General features: G+C 39.5%; 2 protein-coding genes across 5 annotated transcripts; both read right to left on the bottom strand.

The window, feature by feature from the left end:
* Positions 1 to 2,904: 2,904 nt before the first annotated feature.
* Positions 2,905 to 14,267, bottom strand: mettl1 (methyltransferase 1, tRNA methylguanosine). 2 transcript variants are annotated; one of them, XM_034082109.2, is made up of 6 exons: positions 14,044 to 14,267; positions 13,366 to 13,493; positions 13,083 to 13,267; positions 6,911 to 7,024; positions 5,190 to 5,291; positions 2,905 to 3,761 (listed from the first exon to the last, which is right to left on the bottom strand). In XM_034082109.2, the coding sequence occupies exons 1-6, from the start codon at positions 14,121 to 14,123 to the stop codon at positions 3,645 to 3,647; spliced, it is 726 nt and encodes a 241-aa protein (XP_033938000.1). In that variant the 5' UTR covers positions 14,124 to 14,267; the 3' UTR covers positions 2,905 to 3,644. The 2 variants fall into 2 exon arrangements, with proteins under 2 accessions (XP_033938000.1, XP_033938001.1); XM_034082110.2 differs by having other exon boundaries at positions 6,911 to 6,982.
* A 2,530-nt stretch (positions 14,268 to 16,797) lies between these two features.
* LOC117446234 (E3 ubiquitin-protein ligase MARCHF9-like) lies at positions 16,798 to 24,222 on the bottom strand. 3 transcript variants are annotated; one of them, XM_034082302.1, is made up of 5 exons: positions 23,762 to 24,222; positions 22,873 to 23,143; positions 20,086 to 20,241; positions 18,664 to 18,856; positions 16,798 to 17,971 (listed from the first exon to the last, which is right to left on the bottom strand). In XM_034082302.1, exons 2-5 carry the CDS (start codon positions 23,104 to 23,106, stop codon positions 17,676 to 17,678), a joined length of 879 nt encoding a protein of 292 aa, XP_033938193.1. In that variant the 5' UTR covers positions 23,107 to 23,143; positions 23,762 to 24,222; the 3' UTR covers positions 16,798 to 17,675. The 3 variants fall into 3 exon arrangements, with proteins under 3 accessions (XP_033938193.1, XP_033938194.1, XP_033938190.1); XM_034082303.1 differs by having other exon boundaries at positions 22,873 to 23,140; XM_034082299.1 differs by having other exon boundaries at positions 22,873 to 24,222.
* Between the last annotated feature and the right edge of the window lie 3,024 nt (positions 24,223 to 27,246).

The raw sequence follows: 27,246 nt of genomic DNA, 5'->3' as shown, positions 1-27,246 counted from the left end.
TCCATGGCTAACTTTGGTTTGCGTGGAAGATTCATCGTTAACACGTACAAACTGAGAGCGTTCAGATAGATAGGACCTAAACCAGCCTAAAGCAGTTCCCTGTATGCCAACTAAGTGCTCTAGTCTTTGCAATAGGATATCATGGTCGATAGTATCAAATGCAGCACTGAGATCGAGCAAAACAAGAATAGAGACAAGTCCCTTGTCTGAGGCTATTAGAATATCATTTGTGACTTTAACCAGAGCTGTCTCTGTGCTATGATGTGTTCTAAAGCCAGACTGAAAATCTTCAAATAAATCATTGTTTTTTAAGTAATCACACAACTGTTTTGCGACCGCTTTCTCAAGAATTTTTGAGAGGAACGGAAGATTAGAAATAGGTCTATAGTTGGCTAAAACCTCTGGATCGAGGTTGTGCTTTTTAAGAAGCGGTTTTATCACTGCTACTTTGAATGATTGTGGAACATAGCCTGATAATAAAGACATATTCATAATATTTAATAAAGAAGTGCTAATTAATGGAAAAACTTCCTTCAACAGCTTAGTTGGAATTGGGTCTAACATGCACGTTGATGGTTTAGAAGAGAGAATCATTGAATGTAATTGTTCAAGGTTAATGGCTGAAAAGCATTCTAGTTTACTATCTAGTGTAATATTAGAACTTACGATTCCGGGAGCTGTTGATAACACTATACTGGTCGAAGGCAAGAGGTCATTAATTTTGTTTCTAAGAGTAACAATTTTATCGTTAAAAAAGCACATAAAATCATTACTACTGAGTGCTAAGGGAATAGAAGGCTCAATCGAGCTGTGGCTCTCTGTCAGCCTGGCTACAGTGCTGAAAAGAAATCTTGCATTATTCTTATTCTCATCTATTAATGAAGAGTAGTAGGCTGCTCTCGCTTTACGCAGTGCTTTCTTATATTCATTGAGAGTAATATGCCAAATTAAACGAGATTCTTCAAGTTTAGTGGAACGCCATATCCTTTCAAGTTGTCTAGACTTTTGCTTTATTTTGCGGGTTTCGGCATTATGCCATGGAGCTAATCTATGTTGTTTTATTTTCTTCTTTTTCAAAGGAGCAACAGAATCTAATTTTATTCGCAGCGCATCTATAGCACTATCAACAACATGATCAATTTGGGGTGGTGTACATTTTGTATAAGTTTCCTCCCCTACATGCAGACATGCTATCGAGTTAAGTATTGGTTGAATCTCTTCCTTAAATGTGGCTATAGCACTAACAGATAGGTTTCTGCTGCAAGAGCTTTTGACTAATGCTTTGTAGTCTAGTAACAGTACTTCAAAAGTTACTAAGAAATGGTCGGATAAAGCAGGATTATGCGGTTCGACTAATAGTTGCTCAATTTCAATACCATAAGTCAGAACAAGGTCGAGAGTGTGATTATAACAGTGGGTTGGTTTATTTACACTCTGACAGAAACCAACAGAATCTAATATAGAGTTAAATGCAACAGTAAGGCTATTTTTATCATCGTCAACATGAATATTAAAGTCACCTACGATAATTACTTTGTCTGTTTTAAGAACCAAAGTTGATAAAAACTCAGAGAATTCTGATAAGAATTCTGAATAAGGACCTGGTGCACGATACACTGTAACAAATAAGATTGGCTGCAAAGTTTTCCAGGTCGGATGCGTAAGACTAAAAACGAGGCTTTCAAAAGAGGTATAATTACATTTTGGTTTAGTATTGATAAGTAAACTTGAGTCAAAGATTGCTGCAACTCCACCTCCTCGGCCCGTGCCTCGAGCAATATGAGTGTTGACATGGCTGGGTGGAGTGGCCTCATTTATGCTGACATATTCTTCATGTCTCAACCAAGTTTCAGTGAGACAGCATATATCAATATTATAATCTGATATTAAATCATTTACCAATATTGCTTTAGATGCTAGAGATCTTATGTTTAAGAGACCACATTTAATCTTCCTGTTTTGTTGCACTGTAGTAGTTGTTACATTTACTTTTATTAGGTTATTATGTATGACACCTCTATTAGGTTTTACCTTAAATTGTCCTTGGGCAGACACACACGCAATAGGTTCCTCCTTCCGCTCACTCCACTCCACTTGAACAATTTGATCATGGCCTGGTGCCTTTTGCTTCAAAGGTCTGAGTAAATAATGCTGTATGAGGTTCAATACAATAAGTACAATAATGAGAAGGAAAAAAAAAAATGGGAGCTTATTGCATATTTAGAGATGCTGTTTCAAGATAATTTTTTACCGAATACTGGATGTATGTATTGGTATCAGTGTGCAGTAGATGTTGAATAAAAAGCAGATTTAGTACACAGTTTGTTCCAGAGTTTACTGTCAAAAAAGGCGAGCTATTGACAGAATTACTTGGCATTCTTAGGTAACGATGGAAATATGTCTCCATCGATACCAGGGGGGGAAAAAAAAAAATGGAAAAAAGTATTTGTTGTGTTTGAAAGCAATTTTTCCGTTCAATCATGCAAGTATTCCAAGTGTCAGGGTTTCCATCGCAGAGGCATGTGCTGTCCTGTTTTTAATCACCAGCCCCTGCAGCAGTGAAGGCCTGCACTGTCCCGTCTAAAACTCCTGACAGACAGGAACACCAACCTGTCATATACGATTAAAATCATAAAATGAGCACAGAAAACTACTTTTTCTGTTCTAGATTCCTTGGATTTGGACTTCACAGCAGTGTCGAGTAGATATATATATATATATATATATATAGTTGGTTGGTGAGTTTGTTTTGGATGTCGTTTGACATGTAGAGACAACACATGTTGTGGTCAATTTGTGGTTTTCAAAAGTGGATTTAATCTGAATTGCATTAGAGAGAAATCTGGTAAACAATCGAGGATTTAAGTTTTGATTAAAACAAGTTTTCAAAAAAAGAAATTCAAATTAGTTTGTAAGCTCTATGCTGCGTTCATGTGTCACAGAACCTGCTGCAGCATGCCGGTTTATTTTTATAAAGCAGACAAACAAGCAGGATGTTGATTGTTGGCAAACAGTCTAATCCATTTCAGATTCCCCACCAATAATGCAAGTTAACAATGCAAAGCCAATAACAATGTTATATAATCACATGGAAATATTTATGTTATTTTTAACATTTTTAAGCAGTAAAACCTCTTCAAATATAGCATATTCACTATGTAGGCCGTTGCTCTTAATCCTTTTTTTGAGAACGGTAAAAAAAAAAAACAGCTTTCGACCAATTGATCAAAATGTGATCGCATGCTCCTCTTAGCCTTTACAAGTGCTGATCACAATGAACCAAACCCAACACTGATTTTCTTCTTTTTTACTGAAAATAAGTAGTTTTACAAGAAATCCAAAGCAACTCTTTGCAATCGAAGTAAATCATTTAAAATTATTTTTTAAAAAGTGATACAAAACACTTCACAGATGCAGTCAGATGCTTTTGTGATTAACTTCTCGTGCGTCTTCATTCGTGAGCTGAGGAATTAATTGGTAAAAAAAAAAAAACTCAAACCCTTTATTGGGTAATTATGAAAATATTTGTCCAATGATACCAGGAAAAATAAAAATCCTCCATGTTCATGTGCTGGGGGGTGAGCCGTAGCCGTCGTGTGCAGATGTAAGACTATTATTTCAGTTCATTGCATGTCCAAACTGCCTTAGTTTAAATCCTCGATCCTCCGGAAAACTGCAAGGAAGTTTTTCCCTCCATTCCTCTGCACTTTCTTTCCTTCCTCTGTGCAGGTACCCAAACGACTTGTGATGACATCACCGACCTGTCAAAATAAGATTTAACACAAATATATTAAGGACTGCAGGAGCAGATAAACTCACTGAAACTAAAATCTTTACAGAGATTATTCACTGTGTTCATTCATTTAAAAATCATTATAACAATAGGGCTCTTAATTTGAGTCATTGATGGAAAAGTGAAAAGGATTAGTACATTTTGGAAAATACTTATTAGCTTTCTTGAAAAGAGTTGGCGAGAAGGTTGCTCCTATATAATAAATATGGAGCGCCCACTAGGTCATCGAAAACTGGTTTATGGCGAGGAATGAATAAAGGTTTTTATAAAATGACAAACTTTTCCTGTGAATGGAGCCACACATGTTTTGTTTTTGTCTGCCTACTCTTTTAAACAAACTGACACATATAAGTAACAGATTAAAAGTGGTTAATTTAGGCCATTCATCGGTTGTGATATCAAGGCTAAGAATGGGGCTAATCTAAAAATAACCTCCTTCAATTTCACACCTTATTTTTTACTCATTTACGATTGGCTTAGGGTGCATTCACACCTAATAGTCCGCTTCTCTGGTGCGCACCAGACGACAGTTTGTTACATTGTTTCATTTTTCCGAAGGTTCGGTTTGCGTTCACACAAAACTCAAATGGACTATAAACTTTAAACACAAGTCATGTGCACGGAAATGCTGTTCAACCATTGGTCAGACATTAAGGGGGTAAACACGCAAATCCCGGCAATTTCTACCGGAGCCTCCGCCATGGAGCATCGGCACTTTCGGCAGGTTATTCTCATGCTGCTGTTAATCTGGAGATCAACAGACACTAGCGGCCCGCGCATATGATTATATAATCAGACAATGTCCGTTAAAAAACATTATAACACATATAATGAGAGACGTTCTGCAGTAAGGAGGGCGTTTCACCGACGACAGGTGTTCTTACTTTTATGTAGCTGACGGAGCATTTTTACTTTACACGACACTGTTCAACACTTCATTCTTCTTCACTCTTTAACTAAACAACCGCGGATGTCTTGAAAGACTCTTTCGCTCAAGAATTTGAAGATATCCGCGTTCTTGTGACACGTAAATACTACGCTTCGTATGTTTTGGTGCGGACTGCGTGCGGCTAAACGCACCAGGGTTCGATTCAACCGGACTATACAAGGCAGGTGTGAACGCACCCTAACAGTCTAGTAGCTAGCTCTTATTTAATATGGTCACTTTCCTTAAAACAAATATACTGCCTCTTTTTTTTACCATGGTGTACTTTTTATTTCTTATTGTGTTATTAATAATGTGTGCATACTTAGCCATTTCCTTTTATTTTTCACTATCGGCTGTTGTAATAATGTAAATGTCCCTGTTGCGAGACAAAAAAGGATTTCTGATTCTAAATCCGATAATCATTTTGGAGTCAGTCATTCAGAAGGTTACAGAGGGATGGAAACGTACCAATTCTTCATCAAGGACACGTTTGAAAAGTGGATGTTCACTGAAGTGCTTCACCATCCAGAGGTGCACTTCCTCCACATCTGTCATGGTGTACACCAAACCCTGACATGACCAGACAAACACAGGGAGGTTATTAACACAGTTCTGGGAAAAGGAATCGTTAAATAAGCGTCACTGGTGGCTAAATAGGCATTCTTTTATCAATCACCTAAATAAACCCATGGCATTTATAAAAAAAAAAAGAGGATTTATTCTGTTTTAATCGTTCCAACATTTCATCATTGAATGTAGTGCTTACATCACCTGTGTAAATTGTTCATGCAAAAAAAGATAAAAATAACCTGCAGACAGCACAGAGGTTAATCACCTATGTCACTGTGGTCTACCCTCGAGTTGGACAGATAACATTACAAGAACAGGGATTTCTAAGAAACATTGGCACAGATTTTCCCACGAGATCATTTTGGCACATACAGGTTTTGTTTCAGAGAAGAATCGATTAGAGACTGTGTGCATGGTCAGATTCATGTGAATCAGACCTGATAACCGTTTCAGGTGTAGTCAGATTCCCAAAATAGTCCCTAAATTCACTTACTTAACAGATAGCTAGCAACTTTCGTAATGTATCTTTCCATTTTATTGTCATAGTGTATTTCTGTATTTGCGCCGTATTGCATTGATAGACCACTATCTGTATAAGTTTCCCAAGGACTACAGATAAGAATTAGTTCATAAGCTAACTCTGGCGTAGTTACATGGAAGCGAGCACTGTAGGCTTTATCTTTAATAGGGGTTCATTTTGGTATGAAACTGCCTGCAATGAGCATTATCTTGACAGCCTTCCCACACACCAGCAGTTTTGGCAGGGTGCCAATGCTGAAGGCCATTGTAGAGCACACACTAAGACGCACGTGAGGAAAAAAATGATAAAGCCACATTTAGACAAACCCTCCATTGTTCCCATAAACCTCCATCAGTGCTCGTCTTGTTTGAGTGTCCCACTGTAGCTCCGAGCGCTCCGTCTCTGTGCTGACGTCAGCCATTTGCAGGCCACAACGTTTCAAACTATTTATTTCACTGAATGCATGGATACTGACAAGTATTTTCTGTGTAGTCTGATATTTCTTATTCTTGTGTGTCATGGAGATCCATTGTGGACCAATAATTAATAATGACGCCTTCATGTTACACTGCACTGAAAAAAGTGAAACGTTGACTTTAATTAAATGTATTATGTCAACAGATTTCACCTAACTGTATTAGGTTAGTTGAAAGCAATAATATCAAGTTTAAATAAAACACATTAGGTTCAACTTAATATTATTGCTTTCAATTAACCTATTACAGTAATGTGATATTTGTTGACGTAATACATTTAATTAAAGTCAACGTTTCACTTTTTTCAGTGTGGGTGACACGTTCCTTTATTACAATTAACATAGGCACTGTGGTTGTAAATATACTTATTAAACATACTTAAAATATGTTTATTTTTAGATCAACTGTTTAAACAGTCAATACAAAAAGGGAAATAAATTGCCTTATTCTGTCTACTACAAAATGTCCTCGTGCTACAATGTGATATTCCACTACTTGAGAAGCCGAAGCCAGTTCATGTGTGCTTAAATGACCTCAACAATTAAGTTATTGCAGATGAAACCTCTGTTGACAGACTCATTGTTTTCAGCACTAGGTGCAACAAGTCTTACTTATGTACATACCCCGACTCTCAGCGTGTAGGCGTACTCTGCCAGCAGCGTTGGACTGATAATCCTCCACTTGTGCTTGGTCTTCTTAAAGTGAGGGTCAGGGAAGAGGAAAAACATCTTACTCAGCTGAAAAACACAAAAAGAAGTGGGCCGGAAACGGTAACATAAGCACAATTAAAACAAACAGGTCATTTTACACTCTAGTCCTTCCCACGCATGAGATAAAAATAAGACCTATTTTCATCTTAACTTAAATATGCCCCCCCCTAAACATTTCGTGGTGGGTGTTAAAAGCCCCACTGATGGCAAAACTGGAATTTCCCTTCTTGAATCCCCCCCCATCCCCCCTCATAACGTTCCCCATGTATTTAGTGCAGAAGTGATGGCTCCATTGATCTCCGTCTGGCTGATACATTAAAAACCACTCCAACACTTTTTATTGTTAAAATAAATAATGGCAGGTATAGACAGAAAGATGTGGGGATAATCACCAGGGACTGCTGCAGCCTCAGGGGCCACTTCACTGGGGATTTAAGATGGAAAAACCTTAATACATTTCTGGTTACAGAACTTACTAAGAAGATGGAAAAAAATGGTCCCAGAATTTGCAGTTTCAACACTTGAAACACATGTTGCACGTGAAAGCACTTGAAACACATGTGAGAAGGATTGGGTCTACATTTTGAACATTTGTCAGGATGATTCTAGGAGTCCTAGAACTGTTTTATTCTAATCACGAGCAAGGAAGGCAATAATACTAAAGTAAATGGCTGCTAAAAGCATTTTCATTTCAGCTAGGCAAATGCAAGTCAAAGACATTCAAGTTTTGAGCAGGCTGAAGGGAGTGTCTGCTAAATAAAGAACAATATTGCAAGGCCAAGGGAAAACAATTCCTTAAATGGGCCGAGTTCCTCTGAGACACTTTCAGCCTCAGCTTAAAAGAAAAAGCCTCAACTGAGGCTGAAGATATAATATTCATAATGTTTAAAGTTATAGTATATACAATCATAATAAAAATATTGAATCAATGTTTGCGTTTATAAATGAATAATCTATATAATTTGTGTTCCATAAATGAGTCAGTGTTACAGCATTTTCTCCCTTATTTTCATTTCTTCGTTATTATTGCTCAGGGCATTTGAGGGTTTTCTTCTACCCAGGGTAACTACATTTACCCTGGTACACTAAGCCCACTGTGAATAATCTAATGCGCCCTTCAACAAGTCATAGATTACTGTGGCTAATTGGAACGGATAAATGGCGTCTTGCACTGCTCTATACTGCCGTGCGTGTCAGTCAATAACCCTATTGTACTGAAATCCTGGATTTAATGAGCAATGCGTATAAATTCATTCAGTCCATATGTTGATAGAAAACATATTCTTATTACCCTGGCAGCATTGGGCCAGGCTGTCAGCTTTATTTAAGGCTATTAAAGGCCACGTCTGAGCCGCTGTAATAGACCCCTCAGGGGGGGCTTAGGTATAAGCTCCATTTCAGTAACAATAAACATCATACGTGTGATTTTTTTCCGCAGATGAGGTTATGCTTTCGGCTTGATCCATCTATTTCTTTCTCTGTTCGACCTGCTTAGGTCAGCAGGATTACAAAAAAACTGCTGACCAGATTTTCACAAAACCAAGTAAAAGTGTGGGCCAAGGAAGAACCTCAAAATCGTTGGAGCAGGTCAGAGACACGGGTCAGATACACAAATCATATCTTAACATTGTGAGATATTCTGAAAAATTACTTCACAACTGGGAATATTCATGTTAACGCCCTCTCAAGCTGGAACAACAAGTTGCATAACAACCATGTTGTTTAAAGATCTTCTTTGTATCGTCCATTTTGTTTCCACATTCCAACTTTTCAGTCATGAACACACAAGTCTGAAGAAGCAGTAGGCTTGTTTGAGACGCGTTGCGGCTCGCCTCGAAAGTAGACGAGAATCGCCGATCGCAGGGAGGTCTCAAAAAGCTCGCCTGAAGTCGGACAGCTCCGAGTCGGCTTCTTCTTCTTCTTCTCTCGTTTTTTTGGCGGATTGCAAACAACTTTAAGGTGCATACCGCCACCTCCGGAGTCGGCTTGACTTGGTTTGCATTTATAAAGAATGCACACATGTGTTTAATCGTTAATGTCAGATATGTACTAAGTAAATACATTTGTTCCTGCTCAAGATTAGATTCAACTTTATTGTTATTGCACATATTACAGGTACTGAGAGAACGAAATGCAGTTTAGCTTCTAACCAGGTGCAACAAGCAGTGAAGTGGAAAGTAATGTACACAATCTACAGAATAAAATATAGAATGAATTGAATGATGAATAAACAGTGGGGTATGAATACACTAGATATCAGCCTGTGAGCAGTATGAACAGTGTGTATGAATATGCTAAGATATATAAAGTATGAAAACGGTAAGCAGTATAGTATAAAATATATAGATATTAATTTCATGATGATAAACATTGTGGAACAATTATGAAAAATGTTAATGGAGGGGGCGACGTAAAACTGACACAAAACAACAACAAACTTTTGCTGAGCCAATTGGGGTTTCATCAGCAGCACGTGGTAAAAACCACCAATGAGCGCTCAGCTCGAGATACCAGCGAGTCGTTTCCCATCAAGCATTTCGCTTCCGCAGCCCGTGGAGAGGAACTGCGCCGCCTTGCCGCGCCTCGCTCTCAAGGCTGCGGGCGTCTTTGTCCCGCGAGATTTCAACGTCTCATGTAGTCGAGCATCCAGAGCAAGTCGGACAAAATGACTAACCATCATGCAACGCACTAGCAAGACGTTGATCGAAATTGCGCAGGTCGGCGCAGGTCTCGCTTGTCTCAAACAAGCCTACTCTCAACTCAAAGATGGGACCGCCCGTGGAGAATGTACTAAATGCAGCATTTGCCTTGTTGTAGGTCTGCAATGTACCATTCTAGTTTCATATAATAAAAGTTAATAATAAACATTTATGCACCAAGTTATTAAAGTTCTATTTCTATCTAGCCACCCAGATATAGTTTATAGAGAAGTGCTGACATACTGTTTATACGACACACCGTATATGACATAGCTGTCATCACGTAACGCAAGCTAGTGAACAAATCGAAGTGCCGTGCTTCATGTATGACCCTGTTGAGCCCCGAGCCTGTTTTTCAGGCCTCAGGCTCGAAAATGACATTCCCAGAACAATTTACTATAACTTCACTTCTAAAAAGGGGTAAATTAATAATCTTTTTTCTCAAAGCAATGATAAACCTGTGAGTTGGATGTAGAAAAGTCAGAATCAATATGGAATTTTTTTATTTTAGAGTAAATTCAGATTGAACACAGTAAAAAAATGTAAATTATTTTGTCCGTCCAAGAAAAAAATTACTTTTAGTGAAAACCACCCTTGAATGATGGGATGGTAGACTAAAAGCTTTGGGAATCCAAACTATAGCATATTATTACATGGCTTAGTTGAATACTCGATTCTGATTGGTCAATTCAGAACACGTGACACGTTGTTAAGGACGCTCGCATCTTCACAAACAAGTCCGTTCGATTTAACTGTATACACTTTTTACGCAGCGGTACAGACATAGACATCAAACGGCGACACATATTCAGTTGCCAGTTACTTTGGCATTAGGGCAGGGATATCTAGATACTTTCCAAGGTTTGACATAATGAATTGTGCTACTTTTAAAGCAAGCAGCGATGTTTTCAAATCTGTAATCAAAAAGCTCCTCAAAAACGCTATCGAAGCAGTTCCTGCCGTTGCTACGTTAGTTCAAACCCGTTCAAACAGTAACAACGGACTATTTTTCTTAGCGGATGCATGTCAATTGAAATCAATACAACTATTTTTTTAAATCATTTTCTAAATCCACAAAAGCATTTCAATTAATATTGGGAGTCATATCGTTACTTTGTTGAGAATGTGGCCATGCAATAAGCGGGATAATGTGCAGCGACGCGGTCATTATGGGGAAAAGAACACCGACAGGCCGATCAGGAGCCCGACGCGAAGCGGAGGGATCTAAATCGGCATGACTAACTTACATAAGTACCCTGTATCAAGATTGATGCAAAACAAGTGACATTTGACCTTTTTAGAGAGATTTAGAACAAAACCCCCACTTCTGGAGTCATTTGGGTGCATTTTCCATATCTATGGCCCCCCTTGGTCGATTTTGATGATTGACACCTCTTTTTAACCGTTAGAGCCAATAGAATCGAGGAGAAGTTCCTCAAATCCATCTAAACATTACTCATTGGTGAATGAGTAATGCGCAGCCAGAATGCCCAACACCAGAAGCTGTCATACACTCTCGTAGCAGCTAATATGAAATCTCCGTTATTGACATGGATATGAAGATGGATTATCAGAAATCATTTCAAAGTGAAACAGACACATTGGATTAACCTATGGATTAACCTTCAGCAGCGTCTTTATCGTTTTAATGCCATTGAACACAACTTTTGATCAGAACAAGGTAAGAATTTCTCCCGTGTTTCCTCCGTGAAGCTACGTGGTGTGATGTCTGGATTTGCTTCCCCTGTCGCGAGTTCTGATCGCTCAGTGATGATACTTGGATGTCTGGAATCTGTGGAATCTCAGCTCGCTAATCGATATCTTGTTTGTGCAGATACGATAAGTAATAATAATTACCCTTATGTTTCGTTTAGCTAAAAATTGTTAATATTGTCTGAAAGCTGAGTTTCTTCCCGTGGGTATGACACATATATAGTTTATTAAATGTTAAGAAGCCCTCAGACGCTGTTTCTTGCAAGATGTTGCGTTTTGCCGCCGCCCGCGGGGCCGTGGGGTTTAACTGGTCCTTCAGGGGGAAAGAGCATGCATTTTACAAGACTGGCAAACTTTAAACTTCCTGCTACAAGATCGCTTGATTTAAATCCCACGAGGACAGCTTTGGCTCTGCCTGTGGTGTTTGTTAGTGCTAACAGTGATGGTGTGCAGATGGTAAGAGGTGCTGTTAACACTCAGCAGGTAACACGTTCTTTAAGTTGATGCTTATAGACTGGTTGCATGGATCATAAACTTTGACTGACTGAACCAACTAAATCTTGCACAGTTAAAATTCATTCATTAATGTGTCCTCATGAAGGTCAGAGGACTTCAACAGGATTCTTTGGTTAAACATGGATTTTGGCACAGCTAATAACACCAAATGAAATCAGGATATGAAGGAAAACATAGAATTTAAGACACAAAGACTATATGCTGACTACATGTCATCTCCACTCAACTGTCTTACACTGATTTTAGTATGGGGTGTTTTAGGTACATTTCTTGGTAGTATTTTTGGACAGTTCCTGTTTACCATGGTCTACCACAGATTCATTATCAATCATTGGATACACTTCCAAAGTGGGTTTCTCTATTGTCGCACCAATAAAGTCAGTTTTTACAACCAGTTACGGTGGAGGGCCATTTTTAGTTTGGTGGCGCCTTTGGGGAGCAGGACATAACGAGAAGGAGGGAGAGCCATTCAATGCAGAAAGTCTTCTGATACCTCAAACGAAACACATTACTACATTCTTAAAACTAACTTGTAAACAAATACTTTTCTAATGAAAATGTCAATTAGTTTAAAATGTGTTTTATCTTTCAATACAAATTAATCCACAAATAATTTTTCAGTGAAAAATGTCAAATTTGTTACCATTTCAGTTTTTTCCTAGTGGAGTACTTTTTTTTAGTAAAACTTTCTATAAAGAGTATCAATAGCTCATTATGAAGCTAACCATATTGCATTGATTACCCTTCAAGATTTTACTCAATAACTAACAATTACCCAATTCACAATAAAATAAAAATAAATGACTTTATATGACTTATGATTATTATAAGTGTCTTGATGTTCTGAATAGATATAAACTAGATTTTGACTGACAGGGCTCATAAAACATTATGAATACATATATTTACCTTAATCAAATGTAGTACGTAACCATATGCAATTATAGTCCATGCAGTATCATCAGTTATCATATGTGTAAAGTACAGGGAAGTACATAAGATGCATCTACCAAAAATTATTCTTCAGAGCTGGGTATTTTTGATCAGGAAAGAGCAGTGAGTGGCTACATTATCAGGGGGATATAACTGCACCATCTCAGGTCCAAACCCCCCCCTCTTGACATCACACAGCTGCAGACACACAGGAGAAAACCTACCTGTGCTTTGGAGAAGAAGTTGGGCAGGTACTTCATGGCATTGCCGCGAATGCAGGCGATGTTCTGGTAGCCTCCCAGCTCTGAGGTGCGTAGGGATTTGATACGATCCTGAACATAATCTGACACTTTTACTCTGATCTCCATGCCAAGCATGAGCTTGTCAGGGAAAAGTGGAGATAACTCCACTGAGGGAAGACAGAGACAAGAGGACATACAGTCAATACAGAGCAAAACTGTGACCTGTGAAACTGAAGGTGGTCAGATCAGTGACAAATATAACTACCTAGCAGCCCGCCGTATCCACATCCAATGTCTGCAAACTCAACCTGGGGGGGCTTTTTCTCAGAGGGGTGGTCGGCGAAGTAGCCTGAATACAGCTCAGACCAGTTCATCTCCTCAGGACACACTGGACTGAGGAAAGAGTAGTACTTTTAAATATATTATAGAGAAGAAACATTACAAATAGTGGACTATGTGCTCTGTGGATTATCAAGAGGAACATGTGGATTTTTTGGGAAAGATAATGGAAGTGGATGTTTTTAAATATAACTTTTCATTGACATCATTAAAGCTGCATTGATTATGATACGAATGTCACGACAGGCAAATAATTGGCAACCATTAGGATAATCGATATTTCAAGCAAAAATGGCAGAACGTTATATTTTTTGCTTCTCAGATTTGGAAAATCACTGATTTTCTGTTTTATATCATATTATAATGTATGTCTTTAAAGAAACAAGACATTTACAGTCATTCATCTGGACAACAAATATTTGCTAAACTACAGGCAAACATCTGAAATCCAAGGATACTAAAACAAGTATTTTGTATGGCGACATACCACCAGAGTTACATTAAAAGCATCTTTACTTTCAGTGTAAATACACAGTGTGACAACCATAACTTTAGCAGGCAGTGTGAGAGACAGCAGAGTCTGAAACACATGTCCATCACTCACTAGTCGAACGTGTGGTAAGCCATCGGGTTGGAGTGGGCTCTCTGCCGGTAGTAACGCTTCTGCGGCATGGAGGAACTCATGGTGGAGTAATGGAGAAGATGTTCAATCTGTCAGCGAAAAACTAAATAAAAAGAGTCGATGCATTCACAGAAAGTCACGTTTGTTTCTGGTGAGTTTACCACATGGATGTATAATAAGAACGGTTTACCACCACTGGTTTTGAGTCGCGGAGTTTTGACGTCATCGAAAAGCGTCCTTTAAGGGTTGCCAGATTCGTTGAATTTACACGCTGCAAAATGTACACATTCAAACATTTCAGGGGGGGGTGTCACCGCAGAAGGTGTAACAATAGAGAAAAAATAAATACAAAAATAATAATAACATGTATTATAATTTAATAAATAATCAAAAGAATGACGGCACTATTACATTTTTAAATTGACACACAGTCACAACGGTTTTCATTGCCTTTTATTGGTACTAGAATAATTCATCTTTTTTATGTAGAGTTCAAAATCTTTGCAAAGAAAACTGAAAACAACAGAATAACTACAAAAGGGCTGTTGGCGTGTATATTTAGGTTGATGTGTGAGCAGTACTCGAGATGAGGGGGGATGACATCCCCCCTCATCCCCCCTGAAATAAAAACGGTCAAAATCATCCCCATTCTAAAACTGCCATTCCCCCTTTCCATCCCTTTATGTAATTTTATCAATGAACGTGGCACTGGTATTACTGCTATTTCAACATTAATTTAGCGCATTTTGAGTAAAATACTGTGGGCGAGTGAGCACGCACACACGCAATGACATTTTTACCAAGTCACTGACGCTATACTATGCGAGTGCCCTAGAGTGCGCCAGAGCGCCGTGATGCGCCTGTTTGATCGATGCCAGAAGCGCAGGTAAAGGTCATCACAATGGCCAAGCGACCAGGAGGACATCGCGATCTGAGGGACTTCATATTTAAAAATACTAAAAATAACATTTCAGGTAAGTCAAGAGTCAGTAATCTTAATCATTACTCATTACTTTAGTCACCAAAGGTGGAATATATGGACATAAGCAGCAATAACAACTTAGTTTGGAGTTTAGCTACGTTTTTATCTTGTGATAGAGCTGGTAAGACTCAAAACTGTTGATGAAATGATACCACCAGCACCAGAAGAGCTGAAACCCCTCCTTCAAGCAGTGAACACTCTGGTCATCTCCACAGCTGAGTGTGAACGTGGGTTTCATCAGATGAACATTTTAACCACCTCCCTATAGGTAAAAAGCATGCCAGCCTTGCTTTTCATCAAGTGTGTTGGCCCTCCACTGAACAAGTTCAGACCAGAGGTATATGTCAAGACTTGGCTTCAAAGCCATTGCTTCCAACAATCCGAAAGCAAGAGCCAGAAAAATTGAGACCAAAAAGCATGATTATGAAAATCTTTGGAAACTTCTATGAGATGGGGGAGAGTGGAGTAGGCAGCCATTGACAACATTGGTCCTATTTTGTATTATCTGTATACTCTTTTAATATATTTTCATATTTTGTAAACAATTTCAATTTGCACTTAATGCCCTGTTATAAAAAGTAACATTGGGAATGTTAACACAACATATTTGTATTTGAACTGCAATAAAATGATGACGGATCAATTTTTTTCAAATTTTTTTCCTCACATTTTTCATGAAGTGTTTAATTTACATAATGATTTAATTAATTACGATACAAATGTAACCCTTTAGATGTCCAGTTTTGATCGTATACCAGGAACTGCTTTTTTGAAAAAATACACTATAATTCAATATTCTAAAAACTATTTTGACTTTATTATTAGTATAATCAGTTGGTCCATCTCCGCATTGTTATTTTTGAACTGATGCCCGTTTGTTTCATCATTGCTCGTCCACTTGTTGTAACTTACAATTAGTACCAATACATTTGTATTAAAATGTGTCATTCACGCTAACTGAGAGGCATCCTTCTGTAAACTCCTAGAGGTTGCTGTTGATAAAGAAAATGCTTGGAACTGAAACTGTAACCCACCCACAGTTTCACATCAATAATACAGATGTTAGGGAATAAAGCAAATATGAGCCACAGGCTCTGAATCCTTCTTGACTCAGTGTCTCAAACGTTTTACTTTTATTATTTTTTAATGTTTACTCTATGAAATGGAAAAGCTGCAGTTCCCTCTTAACTTGTGCTCTTAGTAAACTCAACTATCCTTCTCAATTCAGGCTGTCAATAAGGTGACTATTTCCCTCCTGCTCTAAGCTGCCAGGCATGGAGGGAGGTGGCAGAGACAGTGGGTGAAACTGGTAGGTTTTCGCCTGTTTGGGGAGTTTATATCCAGTGTACTTCGTTTGAATGGACAGCTAGCAAGCATAGACAGTATTTAGCCAGCATGGAATGTTGCGTAAAATAGCACCATAGACATTAATGTCATAAATGTTCATCATATAAAGTGTGACATGTAAAACCTTTTATGCAATTGACAGGAGAGATTCATGTGATTGGTTGTTGGTCGCGGAAACTCCCCAAGCTCAAGACACGCCCACTGCCAAGCGGCAACGCACGCCGCCGTGGGGGCCGTCAGTCTGCTGCAAACTGTGCTCTATTTCGTTGTAATTCTACATGCTAAATTATGAGTTGTATACATTTTCAGACCAACAAAATGAGAATGGATCTTCAGTCAGGCTGGCCCTAGATTTTTAACAAATCTTTATTTGATAGTTGACAGTGAAGAAAGAAGAGCTCTGATGATTAATTACACCTTGTTATTAAGTTTGGCAATATTTTCCTTGGTATATTCAACTTAATCCTTGTTACATTCAATGTTTTCCATGTAACATTCAATATTATCTTGTTACATTCCTGCCAATAAAGCATATTGGATTGATTTGAATTGTCAAACCCGGTGTGCATGTCCGTAGATTTTTCCTACAGGAATTACGCAGACAACAGGAAAATCCAATCTGCGTTTATTAAGTGTCAAATTTGTTTTCAAACCACATCGGCTGAAATCCATTATCCATTATGAATGAAAGAATGGAAACCAAAACAAATGTTCTTTTGCGATCAACAACATCTTTATTACAAAAACATGAATTGTACTTTTAACTTCAAAGTTCGAGCAATTGTGTCGTATCTCAGAGTTTATTTGTTATCTAATGTTTGATAGATGCTGCTTCAAGTGAAACATCTGTCAGATCATGGCAGACCCTCAGGAGCATATTGATAGGAGCACGATCGCTTTCACCAATAAACCCTCTATTATAGAGTAAAATCCAAATCAAACGAAATGACATTCATTTTATTTTTTCTTTGGAAAGGAAATAAATATTTCAATGACATTTTGTAAGATTGGTCATGGTGGTAAACATTGTTTTTGAAAGCTTTAGGAATCAAACTTTTTCTTTTTTAATTGTCATGTTTTCACAGTCTTTGTTTATAATCACTGCAACACCCTCCCTTTGCCCAAATATCAGAAATATTTCTCATGGTCCACTTTGAGCTCAGGGAGATTCTGTGCGACCAAAAGTAACCGTCAGTGTTTATGTAGCAGATAAGGATTTAAAAAACAACAATTAAATCCCAATCAACTCGTTGACCTCCTCCCTAAACATCGGAGCACGTTGGCCTCATACTGTGGTCACCCTCATCACCACCTCATGGTTGACTCTGCGCAGGCTGTTTGGTCTTAACTGGCTGAGGATGTGTAAAATGGTGTAGCCACAGTGGTGGTTGAGAATAGTCCTGACATGTCGACTCGCCCTCTGTCCGCCGTCTGAGTTCCTCTCAACGTGAACTTTGCAAGAACTGATGGGGTCTCCTAAGTCATTTGCTTTCTCATAGTTCAGCACTTTCCACTGCTGGTTCACCGCCTGCCAGCGCTTAAAGATCCGGTAAACAGACGATCCTTCATGGATTATAAGGCCTGGGCATTGGGACAAAGGGTGGGGGAGGTCAGGGCAGGAAACAGGGTTACAGACAAACAGTTGTTTGTTCAATTACAATCAGGAAGTACTGAAAAGGGACACAAGGTACAAAGTGAATAACAACTACTATACGATCTTGAAATCCAAAGCTTAATATAATAGACTTGTTTGTGGGTATTTTGGACCGATGTTTGGTAAAAAAAACGGTTTCAATTAAAATCCCTTCACAAGGAAAGAAAAAAGAAGCAGAGAAAGAACGCAACAAATACAGTAATGCAACACCAATGTATTATTTTATTTGTATTGTTGCACTTTATAATAAAATGAAAGAGATAATAATAACAACAGCTTTCGACTATTGGATGGATTGTCATACCATTTTATTCTTTTGTATTATTGGCAAGATAAAGCCTATAAACCTTTGGGATCTCCTGACATTGCCATGAGGTTCAAATTCTGAGTTTTTGGTAAAAGGTCTTCTGCCTTCAACTTTGACCTTCTTGATTGTATATCTTCTGCGCAAAGTGGGCCAGAAAAGCCAGAGTATGCATGCATGCAAATGTAAATACCATGTGTTGGAAAAACTAAATATTTGATTTGGCGTACTGAATAATGTGGTAGTTTCGGTATTAAAAAGGATTGCGGTAGTCTTGGTAATAATGCAAGTGGAAGACAGAGGTTCAAGTCTTACCGATGCAAACTATGTCCATGAAGCCGTACATGCCGTAGCATATCTGGAAGAGGAGATCCTGCCGCTGCCATTTGGCTGAAGGGCTGAGAGAGGACCACACCAACCAGGAGATGCTGGCGATGAGGAACAAAGAGCCCAGGATCATGGCCGCAATCTGCACCTTCTCAATCACAGTCAGAGAGAGGGCCTGCCACTAGGAAAGACAGAATGAGACCCAAACATGTACCTGAACTGTAGATGTACATATCAAAATGTTTCTTAATTATGTAAGACCCTGTAATGATGCAAGGTTTCTCCGTTTCTGTAATGAAAAAGTTAACACATGCATGCTTCAAAATGGAAAAGAACACCCGTATTTCTACATTAAGCACACTAACAAAGCAAATACAATCTATGAATGCATATGTGGTAAATTCATAACACCAGTGATAAAACATTCACAAACGATTAACAGTCCAATATACTTAAAAGAGAGAAGTATATAGAAAGTACATAAAAGAAGCCACATTTCTAAATATCAAAATATATATACAAATGTATCATATCACCATCACACATATCAGAAATTACATCACCTACATTCTAAGAATGTTGCATTAACTCTTTAATCTTTTCCTAGTTATGCTGTTTTTCTGAAAGCCTTGCGTCTTTGTGATGTGCGTCTTTGTCTCAGTTTTTGACATATTGACAGTGTGTGACAGTGAGTATTTTTTATCATTGATTTCAGTGAGATAAATGTATGATTACCCAATTTCACTCTCTTTCAAATGAACTACTCTGCCAAGTAGTTCAAATCACAGCCTCATCGGCCCTCTGCTGATCTGCCTTTAATACAAATTAATCCACTTGTACCATATCACACTAATTCTTCAAAACACCAGTGTTTATTCAGAGATGCAGAGATTGTGTAGCAACAAAAGCAACTGAGGGAACAAGCCTTTCATCTGATAATATCTCTGTTCTAGCATGACGACATTTGGTGATACTATCTGCTCGTCTACTGTCTGTGTGCCACACACTTTGGTTTAAATATGTGCCAACTATTGTCTGTCTATTGTCTGCAAAAAAACGGTATAAATAGCTCTGTGTAAATAGTGATACTCTTATCGGCAGTGTGCCTTAAGTTAGGAATAAGTGCAGGTAGACAGCATCTGTCCAAAACGTGTGGTAGTGTAAACACTGCATGGCCTCTGCTGTGTGCCATTACATTTATCTAATCAATGTCCACTAATGTGATCACTAGCTTGTTCACCCTTCCCTTAATCAAATATTGCAATGTGAAGTGTGTGCATTACTTGTTGCCTTATAGTCTAGTCTAATGTCAAGGATTGCATTCATATATCTCCTTTACAAGTTATACCCATGTAAGAGAGTTTTCATAGTAAAGCTGAGGAGAGAGACAGAGAGTGTGTGTGACTGTACCTGCATAGGGTTTTTGGTGCTGATGGCCAGGACCTCGAACTTGAAGTAGCATATCTCGCAGCTCCAGGAGCCTCTCTCGCTGATCCAGCGAATAAGGCAGGACTGGTGAGTGCAGCGCACAGAGCCGTTACAGCGACATGGGCTCAACAACTCCCCCTGCAGGACACACACAGCAGCTGCATGAGAAACACTGAGCAGAGGCTGCTGGATGTTATTGAATCTGCCTGTTACAAGGTCTAATTTGGTGAAGATGACAGAACAAATAAAGGCATTCAGCATGAAGAGAACAACTTGCCTCCCTTCCCCTATATTGTTGCTGTCACATTGTTATCTACTAGGCATGGTGTTGTTTAAGGGTGTTCAGGGTTGTTCCTCTCCTGAAACTGGCCAATGGGGTTAAATACACAAATGGTATAGCTTGATGCAAGCACCGATATAATCAATATAAAACTATAATGTATGTATGCAAATGGTATATGATGTAGGAAGTTAAAGCTTCAGAGAAGCTGAACCGTCTTTGAATTATGCAAATTGTATTTTCGTAGTATTTTGGGTATTGTGGGTATTTTGAGTTAAAGTATGTAATTTTGGAGAAACCAGCTCGAGTGCGGTAGAATTTGAAAGTACGCCACCGGAAAAAATCTGCCTCCTCCTTCAGACTTCCTTACAGAGCCCCTCCTCCAACACACACGAACGCGCACATGTCCAATGAGGGCACGAGATAAGTTTGTGCACAGATGGAAGGCTGACAGGCAGGTAGGCCATCCTGTTATTTTAGCCGGACCGGCTCAGATGATTGGTCGTGCTTTTTACAGCGCCACGTCTTCCACAGATGACATTTTTTTATGTATTTATTGTCAAAGCATTTAATATATTCATTGCTATCTGGATGTTAAGAGCATTCCATATAACAAAAAGTGTTTCTGAAATAAATTACATACCCCACCTTTAAGTTGATTATGGTATAAGTAATAGACTGATTTATTGACAGTCAATGTCCAATTTTGGTCTCCAATGTTGTATTTGGAAAGCTCTTGTCCATCAGTCCATCTTCGTTACTCTCTCATAGGGACATGAAGGATGGGTCATGCCCAGTCAGAGCTGGTTGATGTGCCCAGGAAAAGGAGGTTTGGGGCCCTCTGAAACGGCTTCCTAAGCAACCCGATTGCGTATAAGGAGATTAAGACAATTGATCCCCCATTCAATATGACTAATTGTGGTAAATGAAAATAGACTTCGCCTCATTACTGCGAAAATGTTTCAAGCATCATGCACTAGTCATGTGCTGATTGAAAGGAAACTTTCAGGGCTTTATGTGTTAAGAGGATATCATCTAACCAGACATGTTTAACAAATCAAAATGTAATAGGATGAGAGTTTGTGGTTTGCTGGATTTGATACATTTTGATTAATGCCTTTATCCCGAAAGTTTCCTTCTCTTGTGTCACTTAGTCTCAGAAGAAATCACAGGACATCTGGTGCAGGTTTGTGCTGTGAGTACCAGACTCCCCAAGGCCCTCGGACTGACAACACTCTCGCACATCTCACATTATATTCTGTCTGGCTCCAGTTGATGTGCTCGGCCTTTAATTAGTTGGATATCTGGAGGGGAAACAAATCTTTCCGAGACCTCTAGCAAAGTCTCTATCTTCAAGGTTGATATCATTCGCTAGATTTGACGTGCTCAGACTTTCACGTTAGACATGAGCTTTTTAAAAATGTTTTAACTTTCTCTGCATCCATCCCCTCAGTTTTTATTCATGTGAGTGGAGGAGACTTGAGCTGCACTTTGTGTGACCTGCCTATAGCATAAAGAAATGATCAAAGGTTTGATCTCTGTGTTAATGTGTTCTATGCAAGAGTCCTGCAGCCAGTTATTAATAACTCATATCCCTCGAATTATAATGAGTATTAATGTCTTTAATGTCGAGGAATCTTTCTCTGAAACTTTCTTCACTGTTTTTTTTTTTTTTAAAGGAGCCTAATTTTGAAGATCAGATGCTGAATCTATTAGTGTGAGGACTTCACAGGATCACGCATGGTAAATAAAAAGCTCCTCCTGCTTCTATCCAACCTAACTGATGCCCTCTGCCTTTTCAGATCTTCCAGCTTTTTTTTTTTTACATCAGAGCAGACTTGATGAGAGGTATTTGAAACAGTTTGATGTAAAATGTGTTTTTAAAACTGAATTTGTCTGCACCACTAAAAGCAGTATTTTTACACACACATATCAGTTTGCTTGTTATCATGACTAAAAGCTAAACCTGAGGGCATGGCTGAATAATTTCGGAATAGTCAAAGTTGAAGAAAAAAGACTGGATCGGTACTAAAGTTTGCAGTATTGGTTGTAACTATGGAGTCTTAGTATTCTTTTTTCTAAAGCACAGAAGTTTCTCATCCCATTCCACATAGCGTGATACATCTTTCACTTTGAACATTTTGAAGAAAAAATCTTCCTGTGCAAGCCCCCAGACTTAATGAAAAACAACACTGATTTGCTGGAGTTTTTCCTAACGCCTCAAAAAATATTGACATTTGAATGTACTATCTCGGCCCTCGTCACTAGGCTACACCATGACAACATGTATGACTATTTTGGTCATGACATGTTTTGTAACAAAACATCTAAAAGCAAAAATCTAAAGGTCCAGTTCCAGGGACCACCATTTGATCCCTGGAACTGGATCAAATGGTGGTCATTGGTTGGAAAAAGTTTGAGAACGACTGGCCTACCTGACCCCCTTAAAGCACAGGAACCCACAGTGATACCTGTATTATATAATATACCTTCTCCGGGCCCTGGAAGCAGATCCGGCACTGCGGTGACCGCGTCCCGCTCTCCGAGAGGCTCGGCAGGGAAGCGGCGTCCAGGCCTGCTCCTCCCTCGGGTTTGTCTTCCTCCGTGTCCTCCACTGCCAGGCTGCGTGGTCGGGACTCCGAGCCGTAATATTCCTCCTCATCGTCCCGGTGAGAACAGCTCAGAGGCGGCCAGCCACAGCCTCCAATGGCGAGCCCTCGCATCCCGGTGCGTGTGTCCGGGTGTGTGTCAGTCCTCCTGCTTGATCCAGAGCGCATCAGTAACAACACTTTGAGTTCATTGAAAAACATCCGTGAGATAAAAACAGCCTTCAGCTTGACTGTGGCAGGTCCATTATAAATTATCATTATTATTATTAGGCCTATTATTATTATTATTAGGCTAATATTATTATTATTATTATTATGGCATCCGAACCATTTGATTCAAGTAGGCAGTTCACATCCTATTAAATAAAATACAGATCTCGGTCAAAAAAGCGTGCTGGAAACATGATAGGCTATTAGATCAGCCCATAGCTCTTTGCATATCCTGTTGTTATAGCATGTGCACCGCTATCCAGCCAATGGGGAAGCATTATTTCTCATGGACACAGCCAATGAAGGCTGCGAGCCACGCACTGTGATGCACCAGCATTAAAGTCAGAAGTGTCCAACAACATCATCCTCTCTGTTCAGTCCGGTTCTTCATTGTTAGACTGTCCTAGTGTTTTCTTGGTGTTTTTAAATGAGCATATGCAAAATGTTGATGTCGTTTCTTCCTCAGGCAAAAAACAGCGTGGGTGTGTGAAGGGGGGTTTATATTAAATCCTATTAAAATGAAATCAAAGCCGATTAATATGTTGGACTCTCTATTTACCTATTGGATATATGAAATCCACGAGGTGACAAGCGTGCATTCTTTGTTGTCTCGTGGTGGCATCCATTATTTCACGAGAGTCCTTCTTCGCTGTTGCCTTGTTTTCTTTTCTTTTTAGGATCGACACACCTTTTCTCCTTAAGCAGGTCCGTTACAACGTTAACATCCAGCAGCGGTGCATGTTAGAGATGGATAGGGAAAAAAGACAAAAAACAATAATCCATTTCCCGACAACTTGCACTCACAATTTTTTGTTCGTCTCACTCCATCTCTGCGCCACACCGCAGGAGGAGGGAGAGGGTGTCAGATCCTGCAAACGTAAAATGAGCCGAGAGCAGACTGCAAACGTCCCTTCCGGGTAGTTAAAAACAACCGCACATCATCATCAAATCTTCACCAAATAAAGTCAAGGCCTCCATGAATCATTGTGACAATAAGATGCCTCTCCACGTGGCAGGCTGCACTTTATATACACAGTTTATGACTGAGGCTGCAGCGATGTGTTAAAGATTGAGGTTGAAGTTCATAATGACGGAGGCTGCTGTCCGAGGTGCTGATGTTCATGTGACGTGGAGGCCACGTGCTGATCCCAATCAGCTGATGGATAAAGACAAACAATAACTGTTCAACTGTGTGTGTGTGTGTGTGTGTGTGTGTGTGTGTGTGTGTGTGTGTGTGTGTGTGTGTGTGTGTGTGTGTGTGTGTGTGTGTGTGTGTGTGTGTGTGTGTGTGTGTGTGTGTGTGTGTGTGTGTGTGTGTGTGTGTGTGTGTGTGTGTGTGTGACACCATATTTTGCATGGTTTCATAACACTCAGAACAGAACAAAGACCCTTGAACAGCAGGACACACAATAAGCCCACCATTCACAGAAACAAAACACATCCGTCGACTGATTGTCTTTGAGGAGACTCTTTCCCTGATCATCCTCTACTACAAAGAAAAGCATATTTTTGCGTTTTATTACTTAAATTACACACATACAAATTGTTCATGTTAAATGGTCGAGTAAATCTACACTGAACAAAAATATAAACGCAACACTTTTGTTTTTGCTCCCATTTTTCATGAGATGAACTCAAAGATCTAAAACATTTTCTATATACACAAAATAACCATTTCTCTCAAATATTGTTCACAAATCTGAAAAAATCTGTGATAGTGAGCACTTCTCCTTTGCCGAGATAATCCATCCCACCTCACAGGTGTGGCATATCAAGATGCTGATTAGACAGCATGATTATTTTGAGGGAGCGTGCAATTGGCATGCTGACAGTAGGAATGTCCACCAGAGCTGTTGCCCGTGAATTGAATGTTCATTTCGCTACCATAAGCCGTCTCCAAAGGCGTTTCAGAGAATTTGGCAGTACATCCAACCGGCCTCACAACCGCAGACCACGTGTAACCACACCAGCCCAGGACCTCCACATCCAGCATGTTCACCTTCAAGATCGTCTGAGACCAGCCACTCGGACAGCTGCTGCAACAATCGGTTTGCATAAAAGAATTTCTGCACAAACTGTCTCAGGGAAGCTCATCTGCATGCTCGTCGTCCTCATCGGGGTCTCGACCTGACTCCGGTTCGTCGTCGTAACCGACTTGAGTGGGCAAATGCTCACATTCGATGGCGTCTGGCACGTTGGAGAGGTGTTCTCTTCACAGATGAATCCCGGTTTTCACTGTTCAGGGCAGATGGCAGACAGCGTGTGTGGCGTCGTGTGGGTGAGCGGTTTTCTGATGTCAATGTTGTGAATCGAGTGGCCCATGGCGGTGGTGGGGTTATGGTATGGGCAGGCGTATGTTATGGACAACGAACACAGGCGCATTTTATTGATGGCATTGTGAATGCACAGAGATACCGTGACGCCCATTGTTGTGCCATTCATCCACGACCATCACCTCATGTTGCAGCATGATAATGCACGGCCCCATGTTGCAAGGATCTGTACACAATTCCTGGAGGCTGAAAACATCCCAGTTCTTGCATGGCCAGCATACTCACCGGACATGTCACCCATTGAGCATGTTTGGGATGCTCTGGATCGGCGTATACGACAACGTGTTCCAGTTCCTGCCAATATCCAGCAACTTGGCACAGCCATTGAAGAGGAGTGGACCAACATTCCACAGGCCACAATCAACAACCTGATCAACTCTATGCGAAGGAGATGTGTTGCACTGCGTGAGGCAAATGGTGGTCACACCAGATACCGACTGGTTTTCGGACCCCCCCAGACCCCCCCAATAAAGCAAAACTGCACGTTTCAGAGTGGCCTTTTATTGTGGCCAGCCTAAGGCACACCTGTGCAATAATCATGCTGTCTAATCAGCATCTTGATATGCCACACCTGTGAGGTGGGATGGATTATCTCGGCAAAGGAGAAGTGCTCACTATCACAGATGTTTTCAGATTTGTGAACAATATTTGAGAGAAATGGTTATTTTGTGTATAGAGAAAATGTTTTAGATCTTTGAGTTCATCTCATGAAAAATGGGAGCAAAAGTGTTGCATTTATATTTTTGTTCAGTGTAATTCCCAGGTATGTTTTTATTAATACTGTGTGGCTTTGTTCATATTAGATTATTTTGTAATACTATTGATTAGCTTTCCAAAATTCCAATGCGGTTTAAAGATGAATGGGGGGAAATGGCAGTTGTTAGCTTTAATATCAATGTGATATTTAATGAGGTTATCTGGTAATTTTTTTGAGAAATGCTGCCCAAGTTGCAGCAAGAATTGTATTGGATAATAATAGGTAATGTGGTAACAAACAATAAAGGACAAGGTGATTAGTGATCCTTAATTTAGTCAACATTTGATACTCAAACAAACTGTAAGACTTGTGTCATAATTCTATATGTGCAGTACTTGACTTTGAAATCGCATAAGCCAGCAATGCCGCAGGGAAGGCAATGATTGGAGGCAGCAATAGTTATCACAGCTTTGTATGAATATTGATTGCAGTGTGTCCTCATCTGCATGATAATGGAGGCCCGAGGCATGTTGTGTAAAGATTAGAGCTAGAGGCAGTCTGATTGCTTGAGAAAGCTGAGGCAGTCAAATGACTTCAGATATCAGTTTGAAAGACAGGGCAGGGACAGTGAACCACAACATCAAAATACATAGTTTTCCCCAAACCTATTACCATTTCTAAATCTACCTTCTCTTGTAAGAAATATAAGAAAACATGATAGCTTGTGGTGCGTAAAGCACACAAACGAAACAGCAGTGTCTTTTTCTAGGAATCATGAACCAGTTACTAAAGCGTCATTTGTTGTGAGAATCTTTCATGTAGGAAACATTTTCTTTCCATTACTGCATCAATTCATCAACACTAGCATTAAGCCTTTTTCACAGCAGACATTCTGACTCATCATAATAAGAAACCACAGGTGAAAAAAAGAAAATAAATGGCCTTGTTCCATTTAGCTGCTTACTCTTCATTGTGCATGCTCTCTCTTTGTTTTTAAATGCACGACTTACTGGG

This window comes from Pseudochaenichthys georgianus, chromosome 5, assembly GCF_902827115.2.
Source record: "Pseudochaenichthys georgianus chromosome 5, fPseGeo1.2, whole genome shotgun sequence".
NCBI lineage: Eukaryota > Metazoa > Chordata > Actinopteri > Perciformes > Channichthyidae > Pseudochaenichthys > Pseudochaenichthys georgianus.
Note: the sequence above shows the minus strand (reverse complement) of the source record. Positions and strands in the feature narration are given on the sequence as shown.